The sequence below is a fragment of the Microcaecilia unicolor genome, unplaced genomic scaffold, assembly GCF_901765095.1.
Source record: "Microcaecilia unicolor unplaced genomic scaffold, aMicUni1.1, whole genome shotgun sequence".
Taxonomy (NCBI): domain Eukaryota; kingdom Metazoa; phylum Chordata; class Amphibia; order Gymnophiona; family Siphonopidae; genus Microcaecilia; species Microcaecilia unicolor.
Window position 1 is genome coordinate 337637 of NW_021963013.1, and position 18323 is coordinate 355959.

General features: G+C 48.2%; 1 protein-coding gene across 2 annotated transcripts in view; it reads left to right on the forward strand.

The window, feature by feature from the left end:
• LOC115458734 (tRNA (cytosine(38)-C(5))-methyltransferase-like) overlaps nucleotides 1-18323 on the forward strand; it is a 144393-nt gene that overhangs the window by 106653 nt on the left and 19417 nt on the right. For both annotated transcript variants that reach the window (XM_030188558.1, XM_030188560.1), the window contains 2 exons: nucleotides 795-878; nucleotides 15755-16110. In XM_030188558.1, coding sequence (XP_030044418.1) covers nucleotides 795-878; nucleotides 15755-16110 — 440 coding nt within the window. The remainder of the gene's footprint in view (nucleotides 1-794; nucleotides 879-15754; nucleotides 16111-18323) is intronic.

Here is an 18323-nt window from a genome sequence, read left to right on the forward strand (position 1 = left end):
GCTGCCACTCAACAATCTCCTTGCAGCTACTAAGCGCTAACCTGGAAGCCTCTCCTCTGCAGAAGAGAGGCTTCCGGGTTAGCGCTTAGTAGCTGCAAGGAGATTGTTGAGCGGCAGCTGGCAGGCAGCGTGTGGGAATCGCTGCGAGTCGAGTCTGCGACCAGAATCGCTGTGCAGGAAGGAACACTGCTGCTGGGCGGGCCTGACCCCAAATTGGGTGGGCCCGGGCCCGCCCCTGGCTTTGAGGCTCATCTGTGGGTGGACGCATCATGCAGAAAAGACTTGTTCCTGGTCATAAGGAGACTTCAGGCTTTCGCTGCAATAGGCCTCCCAGCTGATGAGATAAGGGCCTGAAATTCCTGACCAGTGATGTTGTATGTATAATATGTATATATCTGTCTTATAGCTTTCTTTTAGTTAGATGATTTAATTATTGTATATACCTTAATCATTGTAGATTTTAGAACCTCTAATAAAGGTCTCATTTACCTAATATGAATCCAAAAGAATCCACAGTAATTATTGAGTAGTCTGTGTCAGTGAGACAGGCTGTAAATCCATAGCAGTACACATATATCGCATAAAAATATCAGAAATTGTATTCCAAAGACATGTACTACGCTTAAGAATGGAGTGAAAAAAACTGTTGAAAATAATAACTCTTTATGTTGCACATTATATTGGAGTTAATTGTCAAACCTTCCAGCTCAGTTTGACGTAAATGTTGGACTCCTTAGCTCTATATATTCTTTGTCTGAGCAAACAAGCTGATGTGCCGTTTATTTTATTACTAGCTTGCCATTCCAAATTCAAGGCTGAGGTATTTTCTGATTGCAAAGCTTCTGCCTGAACCGTTTTCCTTTCAAACCAGCAATCAGGTAAGCTTCTAAGCATCCCTTTATCCTGTTTGCTTGTGGTATATACATATGTTTATATATACAGTGGTGGAAATAAGTATTTGATCCCTTGCTGATTTTGTAAGTGTGCCCACTGACAAAGACATGAGCAGCCCATAATTGAAGGGTAGGTTATTGGTAACAGTGAGAGATAGCACATCACAAATTAAATCCGGAAAATCACATTGTGGAAAGTATATGAATTTATTTGCATTCTGTAGAGGGAAATAAGTATTTAATCCCTCTGGCAAACAAGACCTAATACTTGGTGGCAAAACCCTTGTTGGCAAGCACAGCGGTCAGACGTCTTCTGTAGTTGATGATGAGGTTTGCACACATGTCAGGAGGAATTTTGGTCCACTCCTCTTTGCAGATCATCTCTAAATCATTAAGAGTTCTGGGCTGTCGCTTGGCAACTCGCAGCTTCAGCTCCCTCCATAAGTTTTCAATGGGATTAAGGTCTGGTGACTGGCTAGGCCACTCCATGACCCTAATGTGCTTCTTCCTGAGCCACTCCTTTGTTGCCTTGGCTGTATGTTTTGGGTCATTGTCGTGCTGGAAGACCCAGCCACGACCCATTTTTAAGGCCCTGGCGGAGGGAAGGAGGTTGTCACTCAGAATTGTACGGTACATGGCCCCATCCATTCTCCCATTGATGCGGTGAAGTAGTCCTGTGCCCTTAGCAGAGAAACACCCCCAAAACATAACATTTCCACCTCCATGCTTGACAGTGGGGACGGTGTTCTTTGGGTCATAGGCAGCATTTCTCTTCCTCCAAATACGGCGAGTTGAGTTCATGCCAAAGAGCTCAATTTTTGTCTCATCTGACCACAGCACCTTCTCCCAATCACTCTCGGCATCATCTAGGTGTTCACTGGCAAACTTCAGACGGGCCGTCACATGTGCCTTCCGGAGCAGGGGGACCTTGCGGGCACTGCAGGATTGCAATCCGTTATGTCGTAATGTGTTACCAATGGTTTTCGTGGTGACAGTGGTCCCAGCTGCCTTGAGATCATTGACAAGTTCCCCCCTTGTAGTTGTAGGCTGATTTCTAACCTTCCTCATGATCAAGGATACCCCACGAGGTGAGATTTTGCGTGGAGCCCCAGATCTTTGTCGATTGACAGTCATTTTGTACTTCTTCCATTTTCTTACTATGGCACCAACAGTTGTCTCCTTCTCGCCCAGCGTCTTACTGATGGTTTTGTAGCCCATTCCAGCCTTGTGCAGGTGTATGATCTTGTCCCTGACATCCTTAGACAGCTCCTTGCTCTTGGCCATTTTGTAGAGGTTAGAGTCTGACTGATTCACTGAGTCTGTGGACAGGTGTCTTTCATACAGGTGACCATTGCCGACAGCTGTCTGTCATGCAGGTAACGAGTTGATTTGGAGCATCTACCTGGTCTGTAGGGGCCAGATCTCTTACTGGTTGGTGGGGGATCAAATACTTATTTCCCTCTGCAGAATGCAAATAAATTCATATACTTTCCACAATGTGATTTTCCGGATTTAATTTGTGATGTGCTATCTCTCACTGTTACCAATAACCTACCCTTCAATTATGGGCTGCTCATGTCTTTGTCAGTGGGCACACTTACAAAATCAGCAAGGGATCAAATACTTATTTCCACCACTGTATTATTTTAGTATTTATATATATGTGTGTATATATTTTATGTAAATAAATATATCAATAGACAAATCAGTAACAACATATATAAACATAGATCCCCTTAAGTATTTAGAGGATCAAAGTCACATTTGATGATAATCAAGATTTTCCATTGAACCTCTCTTTCTGCCTAATTGTTCACCATTTTGTCCCTTGACTGCCTTGACTAGATTGTAAGCTCCAAGAAGAGGGACTGTCCATTACAGGCTTGATTTGTATAACTGGACACCAATTTGAGATGTCCAAGAAGGTTCCTGTATATAAAGGCAGACAAGACTGGTGTCTATGTATCTTTATAAAATAGGCTTCCAGATCCAACTTCAGTGGTGCACAAATGCCAATAAACAAATTATACCTTCTCTAACAAATGTGGTAATCTGGGTTCTTGCCAGGTACTTGTGACCTGGTTTGGCCACTGTTTCGAAAACAGGATACTGGGCTAAATGGACCATTGGTCTGACCCAGTATGTCTACTCTTATGTTCTTATATTTGTGCATGTATTTATGTGTGTGCTCACTCTGTCAAGCTACAATATACCTTATGCCTGGAACCGTCTTCCTGAACCCATACGTCTAGCTCCATCTCTACCTGTTTTTAAATCTATGTTGAAAACTCACCTTTTCGCTACTGCCTTTGGCCCCTAACTGTTACTCATTTGCCCTCCTCCTTCCCTGTTCCTCTTTACCCTGTAATTCCCTTGCCCGTAATGTCTTGTCTGTCTGTTTTACTTAGATTATAAGCTCTTTGAGCAGGGTCTGTCTCTCTATATCAAGTGTTCAGCGCTGCGTGCGGCTAGTAGCGCTATATAAATGTTATTATTATTAGTAGTAGTAGTAGACAGCTTAGGGTATAAGCAACGACAGAACATATAGATAGGTAGGAGAGTAAGAGGCATTAGAAAATAAGGGGACTAATTTTAAAGAAAGTTACACATAAGGTCAGAGAGGTAATAAACGTCCTGCTGCAGTATGCGCAGCCTGTGCCACTCCTTGTGTGTGTGTGAGAGAGAGAGAGACTAACAGGTTAATTACTTCTTCTATTAAAGGCCTGGTTGAAGAGAGAGTCTTTCACCTGCTTCCTGAAATAGAGATAGTCTTGTCTTAAGTGGAGCCTTTCAGGGAGTGTATTCCAGATTGTGGAGGCTACTCCAGAGAAGGCTCACTTGCAGGTATCATATTGTGTAATGTCTTGTGGAGAGGGTGTGGTTGAGGATATTCCTTGGGAGGACCTTAGTCTTGGCGGTGTGTAAAGGGTCATCCTGTTCTTCAAGTACTTGGGGCCATTTCCTTTAAGGGCCTTGAAGATCAGGCGTAGAGTTTCAAGGTTAGTCCTGTATTGTACTGGTAGCCAGTAAAGTATATATGAATATCAGCAGTCAAAACTATCATGCTTCTCTGTGATCTGAGGGGATCCTGAATGGTTATCACATATGTACACTTTTTTGCTTCTGCCTGTACAGTTTCATAAGTGCAGATGCCTGTTTGAATTTCATTAATCTGTATTTATCAGAAGCTTGCAAACAGCTGGGATAAGCATGCAAATCAGCCTCTCACTCGAGCATCTGTTTTGTTCACATTTTGGAGAGAATAAGATGTAGACTGATGAGTAATGTAGACTGACTGAAGAGTGATGTAAACTAATCAAATCTGCACTTTTCATTTTGAGAGTTTCTTAAAAGGTCTATTTTTCAAGATCATCAAATATTCTGAAAACGAGACCTGCATTATCTCATAAACCAGGGTTAAGATATGGAAAACCGTTAATATTCATGGATCTGATTAAGCTTTTATATCTAATGCAAAACTGCATAGCCCTTTAGATACAGAGGGTTCAAGGGTGTCTGATAGGTGAGGATACTCTGTTGTATAAGAAGTGTGACACTGGTTTAATAAGAACAGAAGAACAGCCATACTGGATCAGACCAGTGGTCCATCTAGCCCAGTATCCTGCTTCCAGCAGTGGCCTATCCAGGTCACAAGTACCTGGCAGAAACCTAATTAGTAGCAAAATTCCTTACTACCAATCCTGGGACAAGCAGTGGCTTCCCCATGTCCATCTCAATAACAGACTGAGATCTTTTCTTCCAGGAACTTGTCTAAACCTTTTTTAAACCTAGATACGCTAACCAAATCCCCCAGTTTCAGAGCTTAACTATTCTTTGAGTGAAATATGTAGTGGAATGTTTTATTTGCTCCATGACAAGCTGTAAAGTGGAGCCACACAAGTGTCAGACAACTGATTGCATTTCTTTGTTTTCCTGCCGTTGACACCTTTATACTTGGTCATTCTACCCTGTTAAAAAGTGTGCACTAGGTTATGAAACTTGTTTAACCACGATGGCAGTACTTTTTGTAAACTTGCGCTGCAAGTACCTACATAGAAATGGCATGAAATGTATGTGTTGCTTGCCTTTTATAAGTAGGGATATTATGTGCATATATAGTTAATAATATGGAAAAGTCTGCACTTACAAAAGAGGTGTTTTCTGTGCTGGGCACATAATTACTTGCTTTCTATGCTTATTTATGTACACATTTATCTCACAGAAACTGGCCACACGCTTTTACACCTGCAATAAATGGTGCCTAAGCCTCAAACAACATGTCATTTTAAAGCTGACTGGTGGATTACTGGTTGGTGCTGGAGATCAGCTTGAGACTTAGTGGTCGACCAGTGTTTCTTTTTATGTTTCATCTTTGTCTCTGCCTCCTCTGAGCCTCCTTTTCCCTCTTGTTTACTCTCTTCTCTGCTCTTAACCCTCCTCTATTTTTCCTCAGTTTGTTTGTCATCTACTTACTCTTTGCATCTCTGTGTTCTCCTGTTCTTTGTCTTCTTGTCTGCCTGCCCATCCTCTTTGTGCCTGTCTGTCTGCATCTATGTAGTCTGCTCTCTTTCTACAACTAGGAAACACAGAGATAAATAGTAGCTGAAGCATGCATAGGGGTCGTATACTTATTCTAGTGTATTGCTGTGCTTCCCTGAGCAAAAGTCCAAGAGTTCAGCAATATGGCAGCCTGGTAAGAGACAATAATCAGCCCTATATGCATAGCACATCCTGTTGGCTTTCTTATGGTTGTGACCCAGACCTCCACCAGACGTGCCTTTCCATCAAGACTGGGGATACCATCTATTGCTTATTAGAGCACCCATGCAGTCAGGTGTAAGACTCCAGCCTCAGTCTGCCTTTAAGTTAGCACCCTTTCCGGGCAGGCTGCATACCATAGAAGCTCTAAGAAAGCATACAAAGATGGGGAAGCTACACAGCCACAGGCTGCAAGTCTTGTTAGAAAAAAACAAGGCATGGCAAGAGAATTCACCTAGCAGCGTAAGATGGGGACAAGTACTTCAGTTATTTTGCTATAGAGTAGAAGGTATCCAGTTGGCTGATCCCAGAAATTAGCAGCATCGTTTAGCTTGAACCAGACCACCTAGTGCTTGATCAAGAACATAGTAACCAGACTGGAAAGATCCCTGTTTAGCCTTGACATTGTTCCAGAGGCCCTCAGTGTTGCAGTTTTTCTGGAAAATGGCATTCAGCTTGATTTAAGTGCCATGCCATACATTTAGATGGTATTATGCCATGAGTGGTGGAACCTGACCTATATAGGATTTTCTTATGATTCATCTCTTCCTCCTTCAAGAGGTCATCCTCCCCTGCAATAAGGTTAGCCTTCCTAAGAAGTGCTTCTCTTTTGGCACCATTGTCATTGTGCTCTGCAGCAGAATTGGGCACTAAGAATATATATATTTAGGCTATCAAATTGCACTTAATTTTTCTGTATCCTAATTTATAAAATACATATTGTTATCTGTCCGCCTACTTTGGCACAATTATAAGCCTCTGTGTACCTGCCCTAGTCAGCTCTGTTCCTAATTGTATGCCTTGTTCCAGATACTTGCTATCTACCCTGATTCCTGCAGCTATCTCCACCTTTTTAAAAACTGATCTGCTTGAATGCATGCACGTTTCCTAGTCTTCTTGAGAAAGCTGGGAGTGGGAAAGATCAGTGAGTTTTTCTGTCTCTCCATACTATTTTTCCTCAGCTGCCTTACGTTGCTGCAGCTTCTGAGCCAAGTGCCCATTTCATCCTTGTTAAAATCCTTCTAAGTAGCTGAGGAACATGATTTCATACAGATTCTGGGTTTTGGACCACTTTCTTCGCTCTACCTATCAAAACAATGTCTAAACCAGAGGTTTTCAACCCAGTCCTCGGGGCAAATAAGTCTGGATCTTCGAACCTACCTCTGGCTGTGGGTACAGCGCTGGGACCACCTCTAGGGACTCTTCACATCCAATTCCTAATTCCAGCAGTTCTTGATCTAGATCAAGGAGAGAAGCATACTGATGTTTTCCTGGATTTGGGAGCAGGTGGAAACTTCATAGATGAGGCTCTGGTTCGGCATTTCAAGATCCCTACTTAAGATTTGTCCCAAGACCATTCCGGTCTCTTCAGTCTATGGTAACGTTCAAAGACACCTGAAAACACAGACTGTTCCAGTGCACCTGAGTATCGGTGACCACAGGGAGGACATTACTCTATATGTCCTCCAAACATCCGTGAAGCCCATCATCTTAGGTTTACCCTAGCTACAGAGACACAATCCAACATTAGACTGGGAGAGAGGTGAAATGACTTCTTGGAGTGATGCCTGTGATCAATGTTGCTTGGATTCCAAGGTGTCTGCTGTCACCTTAGCCACTGCTAATGTTCTGATGTTCTGCCCTGGACTACAGGGATTATGGCTAAGGTCTGCCCTGAGCAACAACTGGAGACAAGTTCCCCACATCAAGAGAGCAATGATGCTGCAGATGTCCGACTGGGAGGGAGGCTTCTTCAGAGCAAGACCTCTTCAGTTTCTTCATCCGAGAACCAGGGCTTGGCTAGGGTTTGTCCTAAGAAACCTCAGGCTAAGATGTCATGTACTGTGACCAAAGAACCGGACACTAGATATGGGGTCCAGGATGTCCCTGATTCCAGGGGGAACTGTGGTCTCAAGGACAGCCTGTGGAAGTCTGCTGGCTGTTGTTTTATTCCAGCCCTGTTCTCAAGTTCCAATCCTGCCTACAAGCTCCAGTCCTATCTACAAGCTCCAGCCTTGCCTTTAATCTCTAGTCCTGTGATACACGTTCATGCTCCAGAGATCCAGATTCCACGAAATGATTTCTCATATAGACTCAAGATTGGAGGGAGGAGGTATTGTCACAGCCTTGGCCGTGCCCCCGCGCCCCGATTCACTTTTCTTTCCAGTGGTTGGGCTCCGTGGCTTCTCCAGACTACCTCCCTGGCATTATGTTCCTTTTGCACTGATGCTCTGCTGCCTGCTTCCCTGTTTTCCAGCCCTCATTCCAGGGACTATCAAAGCCTCAGTCTGTTGTCCCAGTATTCTAGCCTCCCTTTGGTGCCCTAGCTGTGTTCTTCAGTGTGTTCCAAGCCTCATTCCAGTGTATCTGAGGTTGTGACATCATTAGTGAGGGCTTTTATAAGGAACCACGAGCCTCTCATGCATTTCCTTCGCAACAAGGTTTCCTGCCTAGTTGCGTGTGCCTGGTCTTGTGTTATCTCCTATTTGGATTTACCTGCTTTTCCTAACCTTGGCTCCTGTTCCAACCCTGCTTGTCTTCAGCTCCAGTCCCAGCCGTGCTTGTCTTCAGCTTCAGCCCCAGCCATGCTTGTCCCCAGCTCCAGCTCTGCCTGACCTGGGTTTTGCTTTAGTGCTTTGTCCTATCTGGGTGGTTCGCCTGCCGCTAGCTGGTATCTGGCGGCGGCCCAAGGGCTCACCTTCCCTGAATCCATGACAGACCTATAGTCAAGTGCAAGAGATACCCGTGCTTTTGATCAGTCTATATGTGGCCAAGGCGTTTGATCATTTAAGCTGGCCCTTTTTGTTTTCCACATTAGAGCATTTGGCGATTACTGGGTGGTACTTGCAGAAGTCATGCAAGGTCACTGCTTGAACTCTCTGCAGCCATTTTGAATCGGCGGCGGGAGAAATACAGTCTGCAGACACGCTGGGCAGGAAAGAGGGGTCTCTTTCCTGCCCCAAAGAGATCACTAGACTACCAGAGCACCACACTAAGGTAAAGGAGGGGAGGGGAGGGGTAGTGAATGGAGTCATGTGGCTGAAGGGAGGCTGGAAAATTGGGGAGGGGATCTACATGGGGAGGAGAGAGGGAATCTGGCTTTCTTTGGGGAGTGGGGAGTGACAGGGGGCAGGGCATGTAGCCTCTTTTTTTTCTTAGGGTAAATATGGTAACCCTAATTTCTACATTTCTGTACACGTACTTCAAAGGGGGGTGGGACAGAGCTATTTTATAACAGTGGCTCACATCACACAATTTACAAAGTACTAGATGACTTTGAGGCCAGTGCTTATCAATCTTTCTGTGGCCGTGACCATTGGAGCCAGCTCAGGGGGTGCTTGAGCACCCCCAATATTGAACGTACTCCTGTATCAAGGGAAAGGTAATTTTCATTGCATTTAGCGACCCCAATAATTTCCGCTTGATTCCCTCAGTATTTACTGTTAGATTACAGTTTTTAAGTTTGTTTTATTTAAAGGTTTTCTATAACATATTCCTGCACATACATTCAATGCAGTTTTCAATAAAATCAGCAATAAAAATATAACTTATAAAAACAATAAAATATAGAAACGTATACAGAGCTCTTCCTTTATTAATCTTTTAACTACATCCCAAGGAACAACCAAATATCCCATCACATCTCCAAATCAATTTGCCAAGACCACAAGATCTTAAATTCTACCTGTATTCTAACCATATTCCTATGAACAGCTTAATGACCCTCCTCATTACCAGGCTTGCTCTATCAAAAACAAAAAGGTCTTAGGCTTCTTACAAACAATCAGGAGACTTAACTTCTGTTCTTTAAATCAATGGAATTATTCCATAGATGTGGCGTGGTCACTGAGAATTCTCTCAGGCGTCATCATTCCATCGTAAACTCTGGACTTATGGGAACATTCAGCAATTTCCTATGACTTGATCTTGGTGGTCTAGATGGTTTATACCACTGTACCTTCTTCCTCAAATTCTGTTTTTTGTCTGATGCAACTTAAAACAATAACACTAGTGCCTTAAACTGTGCTTCCATATCATCAAGCTGATCAATCCATAGACTGGTGGGTTGTGTCCATCTACCAGCAGGTGGAGATAGAGAGCAAACTTTTGCCTCCCTATATGTGGTCATGTGCTGCCGGAAACTCCTCAGTATGTTCTCTATCTCAGCAGGTGGTGGTCACACACAGCAGCAGCTCTGGCTAGGCCTCCAAGCCTAATTTTAGGTTTTGTTGAGGGCTCTTCTTGAGCAAGTGCAAACCTGGTGGCGCCAGGTCCCTCCTTTTCTCCCCCCTCCCGCTGGCTCCGTTAAAAAAAAAAAAAAAAAAAAATTTTGAACGTCCTTAAAGGCGTTTATTTCGACGTTTATTTAAGCGTCTATTGCAGCTACTCACTGGGACACCAGGTCGTTACAACTCGGAGCGGACAGCAGGTAATTTTTACCTTTTTATAGCGGGCAGGGGGTTCCCCGATTCTTCTCCTCGTGGCATATGGCGTCGGAGGGCGAGGGCGCAAAGGGTCGCTCCCCGGGTCGCTTGAGCGCTTCTAGAGGGGATGCGGGGGTCTTAAAGCCTGATTCGCCCTTGTTGGGTGACAGTTTCGTGACCGATGAATGTCCCGGTCCTTCCTCCGGTGCGGCGGTTTTTCCCGCCATAAACGCCCATCCCCCGCTCCTCGCCTCCGCCATCTTGGCCGGCCACGCGGCTCGGACGGCTTCTTCTTGGGCCGCCCTTGAGGTTGGAGACATTAATGCCATGAATGCCCTTAATTTGGGCGACGGCACAGAAGCGGCTAAAGTTAAGAGCCGTTCTTCCCGCGCGGCTCCTTCGCGGAGTTTCGCGCCGGACGCCATTTTGGATGCGCAGCATGTCTCTCCCCCGCTATTGCGAGCGCCGGTTGAGAGTGCATCTAGGGCTGTAGCCCAGGCTGCGGAAGTGCACAGTCTGGGGGGTTTCTCCCCCGAGTTTGTTTTGCTGCTGCATCAGGCCTTCCTCATGCACAACGCTGCCCCTGCTCCCTCGTCTGGTAAAGAGGTTGAGGTTCCCAGAGGTAAACGCCCTCGGGTTGATTCCCAGGCCTTGGAGGAATTTGTCTCCTCCGATGTAGATGAGGGCAGCGTGTCTGAGGTCTCCCAACGGTCCTTTGCGGATTCCTTGGAGGAGACGGATCCCCGCTCGGATGGAGCGGATGACCCCTCTGCAGCGCGGCTTTTTAGCCCAGAGGATTTGCCCAACCTGTTGTTACAGGCCATGGACACTTTGAAGATTTCCTCTCCGGAGGACGTCTCTCCCTCAGCCCCTGTTGGCTCTGCCATTATGCTGGGGACGAAGCGCCCGCCTAGAACCTTCCACGTGCATGATGCCATGCACACCTTAATTTCGGCTCAATGGGATGTCCCAGAAGCGAGCCTTAAAGTGGCTAGGGCTATGTCCCGCCTCTATCCTTTGGCTGTGAGTGAACGTGAGGCCTATCTGTGGCCTACCGTGGATTCTTTAATCACTGCGGTGACTAAGAAAACGGCGTTGCCGGTGGAAGGTGGCACGGCCCTAAAGGACGCCCAAGACAGAAGATTGGAGGCGGCCTTAAGGTCGTCCTTTGAGGCGGCTGCTTTATGTTTGCAGGCCTCAGTTTGCGGCTCCTATGTGGCCAGGGCGTGCCTGACTATGGTGCAGCGGGCTTCCCCCTCGGATCATTCCTTGAGGGCTGATTGGCCGGCCCTGGAATCGGGCTTAGCCTATTTGGCAGACTTGCTGTATGATGTCTTGAGGGCCTCAGCGAAAGGCATGGCTCAGACAATCTCTGCGCGGCGGTGGCTTTGGCTGAAACATTGGTCTGCTGACCACGCCTCTAAATCCCGCCTGGCTAGGTTGCCTTTTAAAGGCAAGCTGCTCTTTGGGGTCGAGCTGGACAAAATCGTGACCGATCTCGGCACGTCTAAGGGCAAGAAATTACCAGAGGTCAGGGCTCGGGCTAGTACTCGTCCCGGTACCTCCAGAGGACGGTTGCAGGAAGCCCGTCGGTACCGCCCGGGCAAGTCGGGTTCCTCTGCCCCCTCTTCCTTCAAGAGGAATTTCTCCCCCAAGCAGCATTCCTTTCGCAGAGACCGCCGTCCCGGAGGTGCTCCCTCCGGTCCTCCCCCAGGGTCTCGTACCCAATGACGGGGTCTTGGTCCACGCCCCAGTGCAGATTGGAGGACGGCTGTCCTCGTTTCTGGGCGAGTGGACCACAATAACTTCAGACGCGTGGGTGCTGGAAGTCATCAGAGACGGCTACAAACTAGAGTTCTGCCGACCCTTAAAAGACGGGTTTGTACTCTCTCCCTGCAAGTCTCCGGTCAAAGCTGTGGCAGTGCAGCAGACCTTGGACAATCTGATCCGCCTGGGCGCGGTCGTTCCGGTGCCAGAAAGTCAGCTTGGCAAGGGACGTTACTCCATTTACTTTGTGGTACCAAAGAAAGGAGGTTCTGTCCGGCCTATCCTCGACCTCAAAGGGGTCAATCTGGCCTTGAAAGTGCGGCCCTTTCGCATGGAGACTCTCCGCTCTGTTATAGCGGCAGTGAAGGCAGGAGAGTTCCTGGCATCCTTGGACATCAAGGAAGCGTACCTGCATATTCCCATCTGGCCTCCTCATCAACGCTTTCTGCGTTTTGCAGTCCTGGGACGACACTTCCAGTTCAGAGCCCTCCCTTTCGGGTTGGCTACTGCTCCGCGGACCTTTTCCAAAGTAATGGTGGTCATCGCGGCCTTCCTACGAAAGGAAGGGGTACAAGTCCATCCTTATCTGGACGACTGGTTGATCCGAGCCCCCTCTTATGCAGAGTGCGGCAAAGCTGTGGACCGGGTAGTTTCTCTTTTGAGCTCCCTGGGATGGATCATCAACTGGGAGAAGAGCCAGCTGCGCCCGACTCAGTCCCTGGAGTACCTGGGAGTTCGATTCGACACCCAAGTGGGCAGAGTGTTCCTGCCAGACAATCGGATTGTCAAACTTCAGGCTCAGGTGGACCAGTTCCTAGTAGCCTCTCCCCTTCGGGCTTGGGACTATGTGCAGCTGTTGGGCTCTATGACGGCCACGATGGAAGTGGTGCCCTGGGCCAGGGCTCATATGAGACCACTTCAACACTCTTTGCTGCAGCGCTGGACTCCGATGTCGGAGGATTATGCTGTGCGCCTTCCCTTGGACCCAGCAGTGCGCAAGGCGCTGAGCTGGTGGATGCAGACAGACAAGTTGTCTGCGGGAATGCCTCTGGTGACCCCAGAGTGGATTGTCGTCACGACGGACGCCTCGTTGTCGGGCTGGGGAGCCCACTGCTTGGGAAGGACAGCGCAGGGGCTCTGGTCTCCTGCAGAGGCAAAGTGGTCTATCAACCTCCTGGAACTCAGAGCCATTCGGTTGGCGCTTTTGGAGTTCATCCCGGTACTGGTGTTGAAGCCTGTACGGGTCCTGTCGGACAATGCCACGGCTGTGGCCTATGTCAACCGCCAGGGAGGTACCAAGAGCGCCCCTCTAGCCAAGGAGGCTATGAATCTTTGCCAGTGGGCGGAAGCGAACCTGGAGCAGCTTTCAGCGGCCCACATTGCCGGAGTCATGAATGTCAAGGCGGACTTTCTCAGTCGCCATACCTTGGAGCCCGGAGAGTGGCAGCTATCTGCTCAGGCGTTCTTGGACATCACGAAGCGCTGGGGCCAGCCGAGCCTAGATCTGATGGCGTCATCGGCCAATTGCCAAGTGCCCGCGCTTTTTCAGCAGAGGACGGGACCCTCGATCCCTGGGAGTAGATGCTCTTCTCCAACAGTGGCCAACACAAGAGCTTCTCTATGTGTTCCCGCCCTGGCCCATGTTGGGCAGGGTGCTAGACCGGGTGGCAAAGCATACCGGCAGGGTAATCCTGGTGGGTCCGGATTGGCCCAGGCGTCCCTGGTATGCGGACTTGATCAGGCTCTCAGTCGACGATCCTCTGCGGCTGCCAGTGGAGCAGGGCCTGTTACATCAGGGTCCCGTGGTGATGGAGGATCCCTCCCCCTTTGGTCTTACGGCCTGGCTATTGAGCGGCAGCGTCTGAGGAAGAAGGGCTTCTCAGACAAGGTCATCGCCACTATGCTGAGAGCGAGGAAGCGCTCTACTTCTACTGCTTACGCCAGGGTTTGGCGTATCTTTGCAGCGTGGTGTGAAGCAGGCTCACTTTCTCCCTTCACTGCTCCAATTTCTTCAGTGTTGGCGTTCCTGCAAGAAGGTCTGGAGAAAGGCCTGTCGCTCAGTTCCCTTAAAGTCCAGGTAGCGGCTCTGGCTTGCTTCAGGGGCCGCCTGAAGGGTGCTTCCCTGGCTTCGCAGCCAGATGTGGTGCGCTTTCTCAAGGGAGTTAATCACCTGCGCCCTCCTCTGCACTCAGTGGTGCCTGCGTGGAATCTCAACCTGGTGCTAAGAGCCTTGCAGAAGCTGCCTTTTGAACCCTTGTCAAGGGCATCTCTGAAAGACCTGACGTTGAAAGCAGTCTTTTTGGTGGCTATCACTTCAGCCAGAAGAGTTTCCGAGCTCCAGGCACTCTCATGTCGAGAGCCCTTTCTGCAGTTCACTGAGGCAGGAGTGACTATTCGCACAGTGCCTTCCTTCCTGCCCAAGATTGTTTCTCGCTTCCATGTGAATCAGCGGCTCTGTCTCCCTTCCTTTCGTAGGGAGGACTACCCAGAGGAGTACTCTGCTCTTAAATATCTGGATGTGAGACGAGTCATCATCAGATACTTGGAAGTGACCAATGATTTCCGGAAATCGGATCATCTGTTTGTCCTGTTTGCAGGTCCTCGTAAGGGTCTGCAGGCTGCTAAGCCTACAGTGGCAAGATGGGTCAAGGAAGCCATTGCAGCGGCTTATGTGGCCGCGGGGAAGGTGCCGCCTATCCAGCTGAAGGCTCACTCCACGAGAGCTCAGGCGGCCTCGATGGCAGAGGCCGGATCCGTCTCCTTGGAAGAGATATGCAAGGCGGCAACTTGGGCTTCGGCTCATACATTCTCCAAGCATTACCGTTTGACTGTGGCTGCACGGGCGGAGGCCCGGTTTGGAGCTTCAGTGTTGAGGTCAGGGATTTCAATGTCCCGCCCTGGGTGAGTACTGCTTCGGTACATCCCACCAGTCTATGGATTGATCAGCTTGATGATATGGAAGGTAAAATTATGTATAATCATACCTGATAATTTTCTTTCCATTAATCATAGCTGATCAATCCATAGCCCCTCCCAGATATCTGTACTGTTTTTATTCTGGTTGCATTTCAGGTTCAAGTTTAGTCTTCAGTTACTTCAGAAAGACTTCGTGTTCAAGTTTTTTCACTTGGATTCTTCAAGAGTTAAGACGAGTTTGTGTTACAGTGAGCTGCTGCATTCCTCTCCCCTCCGTTTTACGGGGCTGGATTGAGACTTAAAATTCTGCCGGCACTCCCTCCCGCTTCGTGCGGCTGTAGGGCAGCTTTGTACCCCTCCCGCTTCGGCGGTGTTAGGGTCAGTCAGCTCCTCCCGCGGTTGCGGTTGCAGGATAAGCCAGATCCCCCCGCATCGGCGGGTGTGGTGTCCCTCCCCCGCTCCGCGGGGATGAGCTGGACGGATTCCCCTCCCCCACTTGTGTGGGGATGAGCTGGGTTAATTCCCCTCCCCCGTTTCGGCGGTGGTGAGCTGGGCAGAGTGTCCCTTCGTGGGTGTAATTCTCTAAGTGCTGAGTCCTGCGGATGGAGCTTTGATATCGACATACTGAGGAGTTTCCGGCAGCACATGACCACATATAGGGAGGCAAAAGTTTGCTCTCTATCTCCACCTGCTGGTAGATGGACACAACCCACCAGTCTATGGATTGATCAGCTATGATTAATGGAAAGAAAATTATCAGGTATGATTATACATAATTTTACCTTATGCAAGTCCATGAGCGCCTGACGGAATCTATCCTGTTTGCATAACCTGCTCTTACCCTAGCTGTCACATTCTGGACTATCTAAAGTTTACCTTATGTTTTTTTTTTTGTTTTTTTTTACAAACATAGCTGTGTTAATTACAGACCATCAGTATGCTGAAGAGTTACATAGTATGGTGATTATTTGTACATTTTGTTTACTGTCACTATAGATACTGACAGAATTCCCAAACCCCGAAGGCATGTGTTTACAAGAACACAGTGTTCCCATGAACCTGGATAAGGACTGGCCGTTTGTTCCTGCTGAAGAGACAAAAATGACAAGCAAGCCATCAAGACAGTACTCTGAACAAGGCCCCTTCCTTTTTAAACTGGAAACACCAGAAGACGCAGAAAGAAAAAAGACCCAGAACAATGATATCTCTATTCAAATGTTGCAGGTTTTTCTTGAAGATGGTGCAGAAGACCTTAGTCAATATTTCTTACCACCAAAATCCTTACTGCGTTATGCGTTGCTATTAGATATTGTTAAGCCCACAAGTAGGAGATCTACGTGCTTCACCAAAGGGTAAGTATTGTGTAGGCCAAGGTATAGATCCCCTCATCATGTTATCCGTTCCATCAAGGGTAAAATATCTGTGTCTGTACACATAATCTGTAAGTATTTGTGGCCTCCCCCCCCCCCCCCCCGCCCCCTTTTGCTGTTACCGTGTTTCCCCGAAAATAGGACATCCCCCGAAAATAAGACCTACCCAGGTTTTCGTGCCCTTAGTAAATATAAGGCCTCCCCCGAAAGTAAGGCCTAGCAAAGTCTTATTTTCAGGGGATGTCTTATTTCGGGGAAACATGGTTGGTCCGCCCACCCTAACTCCGTCGCTCCTGCAACTAACCCCCCACCCGAGGTTGCCCCCCCACCCGAGATCGCCGCCCCCCCCCTCCGTCGCTCCGAAACTAACCTGAAGCCTCCTTTCACATGCCTTCCAGTTCGCATCGCAGCAAGCAGCAGGGCAGGCCACTCCTTCCTTCTGTGTCCCGCCTGACGTAACGTAACGTCAGGCGAGGGCGGGGCACGGAAGGAAGGAGAGGCCTGCCCTGGTGCTTGCTGCGATGCAAACTGGAAGGCAAGTGAAAGGAGGCTTCAGGTTAGTTCCGGAGCGACGGAGGGGGGGCCCGGCGACTTCGGGTGGGGGGCCATCTCGGGTGGGGGGTTAGTTGCAGGAGTGATGGAGGGAGGGTGGGCAGGCCAACCGTGTTTCCCCGAAATAACACATCCCCTGAAAATAAGACCTAGCGCCGTTTTGGGAGCAAAAATTAATATAAGACAGTGTCTTATATTTGGGGAAACACGGTAGTATAGCTCTGTATATTTAAAAACATACATTTAAGGCTCCTGAATATTTGTTTTACAGTTATACATTTAAAACAATTCAAAACGTATAACTGCTGTTTGAGTATTAACCTCAAACTGCCTTCACTTAATATAAGTGATATGACAGATTTTATCCCAGTGTTGTGTATTCCCTATTTAGGAAAATTTGGCAAAATTTCCTGGCTGTTTCAGGTTACTTGGAGGGGCATAATCGAACGCGAACGCCCATCTTCATGGGCATCTATCTCCGAGGACGGATACGTGAAGAGGCGGGCCAGGCCGTATTTTCGAAAAAGATGGGCGTCCATCTTTTCTTTTGATAATACGGTTTGTGCCGGGCAAATATGGAGGAGTGGCCTAGTGGTTAGGGTGGTGGACTTTGGTCCTGGGGAACTAAGGAACTGAGTTTGATTCCCGGCACAGGCAGCTCCTTGTGACTCTGGGCAAGTCACTTAACCCTCCATTGCCTGCCGCATTGAGCCTGCCATGAGTGGGAAAGAGCGGGGTACAAATGTAACAAAACAAAAAAACCAAAACATCAGATTTTGAGCTGGGTGTTATCGTTTTTCAGCGATAATGGAAACTGAAGGCGCCCAGCTCAAAAACGAACAAATTCAAGGCATTTGGTTGTGGGAAGGGCCAGGATTCGTAGTGCACTGGCCCCCCTCACATGCCAGGACACCAACCGGGCACCCTAGGGGGCACTTGTAACAATGAAAAAAAAATTAAAATACCTCCCAAGTCCATAGTTCCCTTCCCTTGGGTGCTGAGCCCCCCAAATTCCCCCCAAAACCCACTGCCCACAACTGTACACCATTACCATAGCACTTATGGCTGAAGGTGGGCACCTAGATGTGGGTACAGTGGGTTTTGGGGGCGGTTTGGAGGGCTCCCATTTACCACCACAAGTGTAACAGGTAGGGGGGGGATGGGCCTGGGTCCACCTGCCTGAAGTCCACTGCACTCACTAACAACTTTTCCAGGGACCTGCATACTGCTGTGATGGAGCTGGGTATGACATTTGAGGCTGGCATACAGGCTGGAAAAAAAAAAGTTTTTAAAGTTCTTTTTTTTGGGTGGGAGGGGGTTAGTGACCACTGGGGGAGTCAGGGGAGATCATCCCTGATTCCCTCCAGTGGTCATCTGGGTAGTTGGGGCACTTTTTGAGGACTTGTTGGTGAGAAAAAAGGGTCCAGAAAAAGTGACCCAAATTCTCGCTTCTGGCGCCCTTCTTTTTTCGATTATCGGCCGAGGGCGCCCATCTCTCCTCGGCCGATAAACACGCCCCAGTCCCGCCTTCACCACGCCTCCGACACGCCCCCCATCAACTTTGTCCATTCCCATGACAGATTGCAGTTGGAGACGCCCAAAATCGGCTTTCGATTATACCGATTTGGGCGCCCATGGGAGAA